The sequence below is a fragment of the Sceloporus occidentalis genome, unplaced genomic scaffold, assembly GCF_023333645.1.
Source record: "Sceloporus occidentalis isolate IW3139 unplaced genomic scaffold, rSceOcc1.0.p SCAF_10, whole genome shotgun sequence".
NCBI classification, from domain to species: Eukaryota; Metazoa; Chordata; class Lepidosauria; order Squamata; family Phrynosomatidae; genus Sceloporus; species Sceloporus occidentalis.
The window spans coordinates 37,375,477-37,387,919 of record NW_028316990.1 but is presented as its reverse complement, the minus strand read 5'-3'; the positions used below and the strand labels follow the sequence as shown (position 1 = coordinate 37,387,919).

Genomic DNA, 12,443 nt, shown 5'->3' with positions numbered 1-12,443 from the left:
GATCCAGAAGGATATAAAGTGGGGAGGAAGAAAAGACGTCCCAATCTGGACGTCTTTGTGTGCTCTGTTTTAATGTGCACTGTCAATGGCAATGGAGGTTGTTATATTATTTACTATCACTTTTGGATGAAGGAGAATATGGGAACTCAATGCAACAGAAGATGTGATTACACTTTCCTTTTAACCTCCCTTCTTCGTCATTCCCAAATGAGAAAACCTTTAGGAAGAAAAACAAACAAACCCTGAAACCTGCTTTCTGTTGGCTCCATCTAGTGATTCTCACCTCAGATTGTAAAGCTGCATAGATGGCCAAAGAATACCAGGTGCAGTAAGCTATATTTCAGGGGAAGGAATTAACAAAGCCATCCCTTCTTTGCCTAAGAAAAGCCTATGAAATTCTTGAGGTTGCCTGAGTCCACATGTGACTTGAAGGGACACAGATGGCCTGGGCCACCAACAACTATCTAAGGTACTGCTTATTGTTTGATGCTTGAAACCTGCCCTGGACTCTTATCTTACCAATTGATGCTTTTTAAAATGTCAAATACTTCTTTATCCCATAGGGGCATCTGGATCTACCAGCCAAAATAAAAAGGTATGCAGAACATTGGATAAACCCAGGGCTGAGGGCGGAGGGGAGAAGCCTTCCCTTTTGTCTCCTTCTTCCCTGTTTATAATGCGAGCCCAGCATTTCCTGGCTTCATCAAGATCAGAAGCAGAAACATTAGTTTTCCTGCTCCTCAAAGGAGATTCTTATAATTCCACCCTCAATTGACGCCAGGAAGTCTCAGCAGAGCCAGGTCTTTAAAGATTGCCATCATTCTTCAAAAATAAAACAAGGGCTAAATTTAAACAAACCGTTGGAATTTGAGAATCCCCAATATTTTGATGCTGGTTCCTCCCCATCGCCACCATCCCTGTCCACCGAAATCTCAAGTTGCCATCAAGAGAGGGAGCAGGACACTGTCACCATAATGGTAATAGAAGAAAAAGCCTGCAGCAAATATTTCTGCTTGAAAAACACCTGAATGCAAGCAATGGTTAGCAATTCCGAGTATGACAATACTATGATAATATTATGCAAATGAACTCTCCCTATTATGCCTATTTGAACATTAGCTAAACCAAAACACAGGTTCCAGCGAGCATCTTTTTATATTATTATTCAGAGATGGCGCTTGACATCACTGAGTTTTGAAAAAATGTAATGAGGCGGCATCCTTTTAATGCCCCATGCACATGACTGAGTTAATCTGCTCTCCTTAGCATAGGTATTCATGCTCCTTCAATTACAAGGTGTTATTAGCCTTGGAAGTCACTTGAAGGCGTTTCCATCAAGCATAGAAATGTGTAATGAGTATCCCATTAAGTTATGAGTGATTTCCTGTTTAATGTCTGTTGAAAAGGATTCTCAAAATTGTCCCCGGTGGCTCATGCGCTTTGACTGAAATGACGAAGGGTGTATTTACACTACCGATGTAAGCTGATTTAGCACACATTCCCTCTCCCCCGGGAATCCCTGGCATGTGAAGGGGATTACAGGGGGTCTCTAACACAATACTCCGTTGCTTCAGCAAACTACAGCAAACTATGGTTCCAAGGAGTCATTGGAGGGAACCACGACAGCTGAAATTCAAATGTTTGTACTTCCAATATTTCGTATTTCAATATTCAAAAGACTGCCTTTGCCCTTTCGTGTCTTTATGAATTGTGGTATTTATGAAATCATGACTATCTTGGGGCTTCCAATGAAGGAATGCAGATCTCTTCCTAGCTAAATCAGTGGGGTTAGTTGTAGCAACCAAGAATTGGTCAATAATGCTCACTGTAGCAGCAGACTGTTGTCACATCAAAGAAAAGCCCACTGTCTGCTACTCTGAGCAATTATTATTCCACAATCCTCCCCATCCATATCAAACTGAATAGGATCTATAAGCAGCTTAATGTCATTACTGAATTGTACAGCTCTTTCTGGGCCATAAAAGCAAAATGACATTACCAAAGGTGCATGGCGGCTGAATATAAATTATGGATACCTGCTTTCAAACAGAATTAAATCTCCTCATGTTACCTATGAATGTAAGAACTGCCTTGTTAGATCAGACTAAACATCTTTCCAGGCTTGCAGTCCGTTGTGAACTACAGCTAGTTAGATGTTCCCAGAGGCTTACAACCAGGCCATGAAACTGAGAAGTAGGACTCGCATCTCCTGTTCAGGCATGAGGTTTACTGGGCTACATTAAGGTCGGTCAAGTTTAGTCCCTTGTTTTCCCCAGAGAAGAGTTTGAGCATATGGAAGACAACCACTCATCCAAGAGCATTTTAAAAAAAGAGAGGGAAAAGGACAAAGAATCCCAGCTGTTCTCCATATTGAGACTATTGCTGTCATTCCGCTATCACTCCATTATGAGGATTATGTAACACAAAGCACACATGTCCCCCATCTTGGGACGCAATTACTTTCCTCCCTCCAAAGTGAAAAAGTTGTCAGTGATCATTCAGACTGTCTGAGGATTCTGCTCCATAAACCGTCGGAGTTAAGGAACTGGAGTTATTCCAAATGTTAACTTATATTTTGTAACATGCTAGTCTTCTGGATTGTAAGAGTGGAGACTGGGTCCCTGTTTGGAAAAAATAAATACCACTTTTGTGTTGATCTGGATCCCATAATTGGCGGCACCCGGCTACGCAGAAGCTTTTTACTTTAACCAAGGTCCCTCTCTTCTCAGCCCCCATGATGGAATTTTAAGCCCTCCATGCAAATATACTAATTATAGCAAATAATTATTTGACGTCTGGAACCACTCACTTTCTCTGGCGTATAATTATAAAAACCCCGGTATGCAAATATAAGGCTTTGTTCCTCACCAGCTTTTTAAAAAGTGCCGTTTAGTGGAGCTCTTTTATGTCAACCAAATGTCACACAAGCCTTTGCCTCAAACCAAGCTGCACGATTTTTCAAGACACTCCATGTACTGCAGTTTCATTAAGCAAGGAAGAAAGAGCAGCGACTTGTCTCCCTTAAAGAGACTTAGAAAATACAACCTATCTAGCTACACAGCTGTTGTGGGAATATATATAAGATGTGTGTTAGACCAACTTTATGACCGTTTTGTGCCATGGGCCTACAATTTGTAGTGCAGAGCTTCCAACTTCTCGTTTTCTTGGAAAGCTTCACATCAGGGATTTGGGCCCTAATAGAGTTTCCTGCTTTCCCAGGAGAGAGCTGGACCTGAATATAATGGGATTCCCTTGTTTTATATGTCCACGTTGTTGCGCCAGTGCATATATAATATGGATTTCCTTTTAACTACAGTTAAAAGACTGGAAGCTAACCTCAGGAATGCACACTCCCACTTTCATTTGCACCTCATCCTGGGAGTGAACTGACCCTGACTGCAGTTCCTGCTAAACTGGGTTTGGCTTCAGAACAGTCTAAAGGTACATGAGGCAACTGCTGAAGCTAAGCTGGTCTGTGTCTGGGGAGCTTTGCATTGGGGGCTGCCTGGGAATCCTGTTTATGTCAAGCTGAGTCCCATAACAGAAGCAAAGTGAGATATAAGATGGGAGTGGGGGAGAAGTCCCATGGTTAGGATGCAAAGACCTACTCAACCAATTGCATAAACTTCAGAGGGCTTTACATTATTTTGAGTCCTCTAACAGAAACTTCCATTCTCACACTGCTATATGGCAGACTAAAAGTAAAAGGAATTATGTTGTGATATTGGATGTGGAGCGTAATTTTCTGAAAGGAAGCAGGCAAGCTTGAATGGGGCAACTTGAATCCTAACCATGCCTTTTGTAGTCCACTCTTAATGAATTAAGCTTCACATCAGTTTAGCTCATTGAAAGTTATTAGAAAGCCCAGCTTGCATAGATCCTGTATCAACTCAGGTAGGTTTCATAGTGTTGATACTAGGAATCTGTATTTTAACCGGCCTCTTGAGATAATATCCACATTAATCTAATCCTAAAGTTTCCTACCTGGAAACAAATCCCAATATACAATGGTTATTTATTTCCATGTGGTGCTCTGGAACTGAAAATGGGAATAAGGCAAATCCTATACTTTAGACTCTGGATCAACAATATATTTTGTCCATTTCTCTTGAGGGATCTTCTTAGTGATGTTAAACTTACTTAGTTAGGTAGTTCAATGCCAACTCCAAACCTGACGGTTTCTTAGGTACTTCTTTCTTAGTGACGATCCCTGCTTCTCGCATTAATTTCCTTTCTTCCTTCTTGCGCTCTTTTTTCAGCTTTCTTTCCAGTGTCCTCTTCTCCTCTGGGGAAAGCTCTTCTTCAGTTTCTTCCTCTTCCTGATTCTTTTTCTGAAGAACAAACAAATAAAACTCAACTCATTGTTATTAGAAGATGTCTATCATGATAATACATTGGGGGAATGTGCAAAGAGGACCAGTACATAGAAGAAATATTAAGGTGGGGCGTAAAGCACCTGACACACTTGAAACAGGACTCTTTGGGTTCTCATTGGTTAAGGCTAGCCCCTGCCCCTGCCACAAGGTGCTTTCAAACCCATAAGATTATACTTATACACATTATGCTTCCAAATACGCAGGTTAAAAATAATGTGGGCAGAGGCCCTGTGGTTCACATGGCAGCAAAGTCTATGCCAGGTTTTAACCTTTGGATTGGAGGCCACAGCCCATCTTCTATGCACATCCCACACGCAGCTATTGTGGCAACCTTGCCTGCAAAGCGGGACACAAACAGGAAAAACAAGAAGGCACTCATTCCTTAAATACAAAGGAAAGGGATAATTAGATAAGATGGCAATAGCTTGCTCCTGAACCCAGCTAGGCATCAGCTTGCAATGCTTTGCTTTGCCTCCCTCTGTTTTCACTCGCATTCCTTTTCATCAGCCTCCTGCAATGCTATTTTTAAAGACTTTCTGACATTAAAACGTGAGGAGAGGACAGAATTAGGGCTCCAGCAACACCCTTTAATTCATCCTTACACCCAGCACAGGTAGGAAGAAGAAATGTAAGTGTCGGAGATATATACATATTTGAGAACAAAGCTACCTCTGTGCGAAGTTTCACCACTAGCTTTTCTGTAATGTTGACTGTAAGCATCAAAGTAAGGGTTGCATCTGTTGGCAGAATATTTTATCAGCAATGTTTTGAAAATATCCGTATGACAGGATGCAGAGCCTTCAAATAATGAGCAATTGTTTAGGGAATCTATTTGCTGAAACAAACCATCATGCCAGGACAGGATGGCGGAGGGGTAGATAACAGAAAGTGTGCTTATTGCTAAATTGTTTGCCAGGGTTTATCACAACACAGAGACACATTGGACTTAATCTTCTTTTTAGAGCAATCTAATGAATTTGTTTACTTCTGCCTCCAACCACAAAGCTTTTGAGTTAAATTACTCTATTCTATCCTGAGAAGGCATCTGATAAGAGAGTCCTTCCTGCTTCCTACAGAAGTGCAGTCTATGCTTATCGCTCCCCTTCCTCCTCCACATTCCTCAAAAATCTCTTTATTCTTCTCCCTTCTCATGTTTTCCTTCCCAGTGGAAAAACAAAACAAAACAGGGAATGGCAGACCTGCAGCAAGGCCAGAGGAAAGAGCACCGACCCTGGATTTGGGAGATAATAATGATATACCCGCATACATCCAAAGCAAGCAACAGTGCTGTTCTCCTCTTACTAAGGAGTTCACCTGGATCATGAGAGTCAAGCGCTCATAAGCCAAGGCAAATAGTGAGGCAACACACGGTACACATAGTATTAGCTATATTAATGCACAATCCACACAGCTTTCAGATTCCAAGCCTCCAAGTACTTTCCGAAAGAATGCTAAGTATTTTTATAACTCTCAGAAGGCCACTAATCACACTGTGCCTTCTCCTCTTGATGATACCCTCCGTCCACTTTTCAGCCCAGTGTGGTACGTTTATTAAGACATTGCATTCAGAAACCCAGACACGCTCATATATTCGGTTTGCCCAATGGAATGCCTGGCCATAATTTAAGGTTTTGGTACCATGGGGCAATATGAAAGAGTCAGGCCAAATTCAGGTCTGAGCTAGAAAGGATGCTTCTGCGGAAAAGGGTTACTGGTGAGCCATTGTGGCCTAGAGGCTAGCTTGCTTGCTTTCAGCCTGTTAAAGAGCACCTTTTTATATGAGCTCCCTCCAGTTCCTTGTTTTTGGATTTAACATCTGTAGGGCAATTTGGGCTATAAGGCGAATTTGTAGATGTTACATCAGACCAGTTTTCAGGCTGCGCTACTGTAAAGCCTCCTCATAACTCAGCAGATCTCTCCTGCCTTTGTATGTGATTGCATAAAAGATTCCCTTAAGGCCACATCAATCAGTAACCAAATGATAAAAGGCACTCTGGGTGGAATTTTCCAAGGAAGGTGTCTGCAGGTCATGTGAATAGTGTAGGCAGAATATTTTCCCCCCATCATGAAACCCTATAAAGAGTCCACATGGGGTTTTCCCCCCAAAAAAGTAAAGCTCTGGAGAAGTTGCAAATGAGATCCTCGTTGATTACAAAGCTCATCCTTGCATGGGAAGGATTAGGAAAAGCAGGAATGTGAGGAAAGAAGCAAGGATGAAACGTTGCTAAGAAAGGATGGAAAACGTTAAGGGCTTGTAGGGACAGAAGGAGAATTATTAGAAGGCATGGGTTGTTCAGGAGAAAATGGGAGCTCAGGGCTGAGGTCTGGTGAGAAATATTTGCTTCAATCACTACATTTAATTAATATTGCAATGTTCCTACAAAGCTGTGTGTTCTACCCCAATTTTATAATACAGCTTTTTCAGAGAGTAACAGCGATGTTCTCTATCTCTCTCTGCCTTCAACTCACCTGTCAGCTTATCATGGCTCCATGGTTTTTCTAGGGTTTTTCCTTGGCAAAGAATACTGAGAGGTAGTTTCGCCACTTCTTTCTGTTGACAGTCTCCCATCCAAGTACTAACCAGGGATGGCCCTGCTAAGACATCTATTATTGCTAAAGGTTGCCCTGTTGTGCTATCATGAGGCCTGGGGGGAATGCCAGGTTTGAAGAAATAAAAATGTATAGGAGGAATGCAAGCAGGAATGTCCCCCCACAAAAAACAAAATGAAAACCCAACCCAAAAACATGCCAATAAAGCAAGCTCAGTATAGTAACTGAATGAAGGGAAGGAGACACAGAAAATTGAATGAGGGAGGGAATGGAACAGAGTGTCCTAAAGGAAGGCATGGTTGATGGACTGGAACATTAAGCAGAAAGAGTCCAGGCTATACTACAAGTGGGACTGCAATGCAAGGAAAAGACCAAGTGTCACAGCCATGATAAATGAGATGGATGGCTGCAAGGAACTGGGTCTTTTTGGGGGGTGGGAGATATCTCCCATTCCCTGGAATTCTCTTTCAAAGGAAGCTTATCAGGATGAATGGCACACTGTCAGCCCATGGGCTTTAGATGAAGACGTTCTGCTTCCAAAGGCACTTGGATGACCTGCAGGGCTGTCCTGCTTCTTGGTTTTTAGGGCACATTGTGATTTTTGAAGCGTTTCCCAAAAACAATGTTGCAATCTTTTCATCTGTTGTGGAATATGGTAGTTTTATTTATTCGGTGAAATGCCTTTTAGGCTGGGACACCCTCCAAGAGCCAAGATATAAATGAATCAAGGAAGAATTAAATAAATACACATCTGAACGGAAGATTTCAAATTGCATCTGCTGCAGCGTACTCTACATAAATGTTATTAGATTCGGGCTAATTTGCCATCTTAAAAGTTTGTTTGGCAACTCAGAAACATGGGAAAGAAATTACGCTAACAAGAGAGTCAGAAAGGCTGCTTTAGATGCAGCTCAAGCAGAAGAAAACCAAACAAGTTCTCCAGGAAGCTGGATTTAAATGAGAACAAGCCTTTGTACCTTTCTGCGCTAGGAAAGCATGCTTTCAACTATTAGAAAGGAAGCAGGGAAAGATACATTCATTCATCCATTCAAAAGCACACACACACACCCTGCTTCTAACTCTCACTAGGAACAACTGAGGAAGGCATTCTCATTTCACAATTAAAGCCAAAACCAAGATGCATGTGTTCAATTAAAACTCTCCATAGCCCTGATGTTGCTTCATACCAAACCAAGCATATTTCTGAAAAGTACAAAATCATGCTTTGGTTTAAATCTACTCCAATGAGACATTTTTAGGGCACAGTAAGAAAAATGGTTCTAAAACTTAATTTCTATATTATGGAATGTGTCCCTTGAAAACAAGACTGCAAAGATGAGTTTCATAAAATGATTGTTGGACTGGCTTGAAGGTGGATGATTTTGACCACCAGCAGCCAGAATTTAGAAAAGTTGCTTTCTTCGGACCACAGTCTCCCATCAGTGTCTAGAGAATTTGCAGAAGAATTACATGATCAAACTGTATTTTTTAAACATTAATATGCATAAGACATTAATCCGCTCAAAAAGGCAAAAAAGCAGGGGCAGACATTCAAAAGCAGACCCCCTCAATGAATAACAGCAGAGTTTATACTATAATTTCACTATGACAGTGTTCAATAGAGGCATAGAAAGCAATCTCATCTGGGGAAAAATAGTGTATTTACAACACGCATATGGAAGCAAGACTGTTACAGAACTGTGTGTGTGTGTCTGTGAACCTCTATTCCTTTGTTTCCTGTATCTGTGTGCCGTAAAAGAGCAAGTGGAAATGGCAGCTTTTGCTTCTCAGTTTTCCATCATGAATGAGGTATTATAGCAGTGACAGCCGCAGGTAGCGTCCAATGCATTGCCCTGCCATTACTGCGTCTCTCCCGTTCCAACAACCACTGTGAATCTGCTATCTTCCATCCCACCAACAGCAAAACTTAATTCCAGATGCTTTGCTTCCTTGTTCCTCCGTGAAAGGCCACCTCTTGTTCTCTTGGGAGAGATGCTCCTGCATCATGGAAAGGTACCATACTTCCATTTGAATGCAATTGTGCCAGTGATGGCACATTGGGTGGCGGTCCCCCAAACTGCCTTGGAAGAAAATGTGGTGGTTGCTGTTCCATTTCAGCAGTCATTGCAGGAAGAAATTTGGAGGCAACGCACCTTGGATTGGTTCCTGGGATCCAACATAGGCTCCCAACCCTGGGAAGCTTTCCACTCCTCTACTCTTCTACTAGTCCTTTGCTTCTAAGAAGGCTGGAAAAAGTAAATTCCTAATTTCCTTGGAAAATTAATTTCCTTTCTACATTTTTGTTGCACATAAATTCTCATTGACTCTTTACATAGATGTGTATGTACATCCATGACATATGCACACTGTCCTGTGGGAATTCAGTGCTGGAGTCAAAGGGGTTTTCCCTATGTTGTCCTAGCCCTAAGTCGCATCATGGCCTTGTTCCAGCCCTCTCTCTTCTTCCCAAATGCAGAGGCTTATCCAGCATTTTTCATGCCTGCCTCATTCCTCAAGAGACAGCGCTTTATAGTTTGGGAGTCATTAGAGCTCTCTAGCTGAGAATTCTAAGTACCCCTCCTCAAACTGCAAATCCCAGCATTCCTCAGGATGGGACCCATGATAAAGTGCAATAGTAGCGCTATAACTGTGTAGTTTGAAAGGGTACCAGGGAATGTCTAAGTTTTGTACAGTTCACTGAACCAAGTGATATTGATAGATGCATGCCAAATAATTGTAGTTGTTCAGAGAGATGGGAGGGAGAGGCAGGGAGAGAGAGAGAGAGAGAAAGAAAGAAAGGCTCTTAAAATTACTCTAATATCCATTCCTAGAGCCACATTCATGTTTTCATGCTACTTTCCAAACATCTCAGCATTATCCTCCAACTGGAAAAGGAACAAGAACATCCAACGCCTCTCTTTGTTTGCTGGTTCAAATAGTGTAAGGTCTGCAGCTCCAAGTTAGCCCTAGAAAAGACATTTCTTTCTTTCTTTCTTTCTTTCTTTCTTTCTTTCTTTCTTTCTTTTTTTTAGGCTGTGGGTAAAAGCAGCCAGGCTCATTGGGGCTGGAGTGTTAGGGGAGGGAAGGCAGTGGCAGAGAGAGAGAGAGAGTCTGATGTTTTCTGAGGTCCTTTGCTGGAGAAGGAAACAGGAACGCAGCCTCCGCCAATGAAAGGCGCAGAAGTACCACAGAGAGTAGGCAGGTTGCCAAGCAAGCTCGGCAGCGTGACCGAGCTGCATTGAGTTTCTTTAATGAAAGCCAGGAAAGAACACATTACACAGTGTTTCTTCAGAGAGCTAAGCTAGCCTCCAGTGATTGAAATCAATAAAAACAGTCGGCAAGGGGCCCAAGTGGGGGCAGAACCAAGCCTCTGCCTTAGACTTCCCTTGGCTTTCTACTTTCTCCTTTTCCTTAAAAGTTAAACTTGAACCAAACAACACGCTACTCCTTGTAGCACTCGACGGACTATTTGGGAAATCATTCTCTTTTTTTGGTCAGGGGCCCTGGTGAGCGGACAAGGCATTTCAAGCTTCCTTCCAGCTCAGCCCTCTCTGCTCTCTTTCACAGCGTGAAAGGACTGAAAGGATTGTTTTGAACGTGAAACCTGCCTTAGGAGGAGGACGCCTCCGGACAAGTGCCTGCTCTTGCGTTTCAGGAGGAAGGCGGTGATGGCGATGGGGCAGAGAAGATGAAGTTTATAGCAGAACAACATTCACGGAGATGAAAGGAGGAGGAAAACATGGGATTTTGTTTGGCAGAAAGCTCTCTGGACAGAATGTCAACTGATGCGGAGTGGAAGTCTGAAACTGGAGGAGAGACAACCTGGGAAGAGGGTCAGCCTTCGGTAAAGCAGAGCAGGAAAAACAGCCGAAAATCCATCTCCTCTTAAGAGTTCAGGATCAGTCTCTGGTAAGTCTCTGGGTAGTTTATAGCATTTTGTCAGAAAGCCTGAAGTTTGAAGAGAAGACACTCATTTTCATAACTGTCTTTAAAAAATACATTTTGGCATGCTTTCTTGTTAATGCTTTCTAGAAGACAATGTAAATGCAACCTATTCTAGCAACATGAGTGTTTTGAAAATTCGTCCAGGGCAAACTATGGGTCACAAGGAAAGACCAAAAGTGTGCAAAGCCTGGGGAAACGGGTTTCTTTCCTTCTTTATTTGTCTCACTGTGTTTTTGTTTAGTTTGATTTATTGACAAGAGGCTGGCCATTACATAACTCCACCCGCTCCTTAAAGGACACTGCGTTCCACGCTTTAGGAAGCCTGAGCCGCTGTTTTCATTGTGAAACAACACACAGGCCCTACAATGAAAGCAAACTGCATTTCTGGAAGTATCAGTAATGGCTCTCAAATGGAGCATGCATGCACTTGATTCGTTTTGCAGAAAGCCTCGTCCACTTTAGCAGCTCTATAGAGCACCCTAAGCAGTCTGCCTGCTTTCTAAAAGCCACCAAAGTTAATGTTTGTTACGCTTCTCAGAACAGAAATGCAGGGTACAACTTAATGATTGTTATTTTTATATGAAAACATGTATCTGTATGTCATAAGAAAATATTCATGTAAGGATACAAGAATCATACATGAAAACAAGAAGCAAGTACAGTGAGAGCTTGGTATCTTGCTGGGGTCTGGTTCCAGGACCCTCTGTACATACCAAAATGATATACAGTGGGGTAGTAAAATGGCGTTCCTTATATAAAATGGCAAAATCAAGCTTTGATTTTTGGACTCTTTTGAGGGAGAGGGAATATTTTCAAGCTGTGGATGGTTGACTCCATGGATACAGAGAGCCAACTGTAAATCAAGACTTTCCAAACCACCTTCGTCCCCTCTTCCATACTAATTCAGGTTTGAATAAGGCTTAATACATTTTGCCTTAGCTGAGGAAGAACCACTAACTGGTGCTCATTTCATGAGGTTGTGCTGCATCCCTAGGTGAAATGCACAACAATGGGACAGATGATAGTCATGCTGCCAAATGTCATGACTTTGATATGACTAGAAATTTGGAATCATGGGGGGGGGGGGGGGGACCCAACTTGCTGCCCATAATAATTATAGAGGGAAGGGAAAACACTCAGTTTGGAACGGCTGTGTCCTGAGCTGGAACTGATAAAAGCAAGTGCCTTTCTTCCTAACAGGTTTAGATTAAAATAGACACACACACACCTCTCACAACTGACATGACTTCCAGCTCTTCAGGTGGCACTGTCATAAGATGCTTACCTTGTGGGTCTACTTCTGCACAAATTCTGCAACAAAACATGTCTCTGAGGCTGTTATCCCCTCTGTTGTAAACCGCTCGGATTCCCAGTGATTGGGTGGTATATAAATAAATCCTATTATTATTATTATTATTATTATTATTAAAATGTCCCATCTGTTTGGATGGGAGCTTAAGAGAGTTCCACACTGCTTTCAACTCTTACGTGCCTTTCATATTACACAAATATATAGCAATATGATGCCTTTTAACAGCCACAATTACATCCTACAGAATTTTAGCATTTATA

The 12,443-nt window shown here is 42.1% G+C and overlaps 2 protein-coding genes across 7 annotated transcripts in view; one reads left to right on the top strand and one right to left on the bottom strand.

Annotated features, from left to right (window-relative positions):
- LOC149306495 (protein cholesin-like) overlaps nucleotides 1–12,443 on the bottom strand; it is a 91,705-nt gene that overhangs the window by 13,844 nt on the left and 65,418 nt on the right. For 4 of the 5 annotated variants that reach the window (XM_089539521.1, XM_089539522.1, XM_089539523.1 and 1 more), the window contains one exon: nucleotides 4,141–4,331. In XM_089539521.1, the coding sequence (XP_089395647.1) occupies nucleotides 4,141–4,331 (191 nt within the window). Of the gene's footprint in view, nucleotides 1–4,140; nucleotides 4,332–12,443 lie in introns of those variants that run through there. The other variant, XM_089539525.1, reaches the window with a different exon arrangement.
- Nucleotides 9,969–12,443, top strand: part of LOC149306498 (G protein-coupled receptor 146-like) — a 33,566-nt gene continuing 31,091 nt past the window's right edge. The window contains exon 1 of one of the 2 annotated variants that reach the window (XM_089539516.1): nucleotides 9,969–10,835. The gene's annotated coding sequence lies outside the window, so the exon portion shown is untranslated. The remainder of the gene's footprint in view (nucleotides 10,836–12,443) is intronic. The other variant, XM_089539515.1, reaches the window with a different exon arrangement.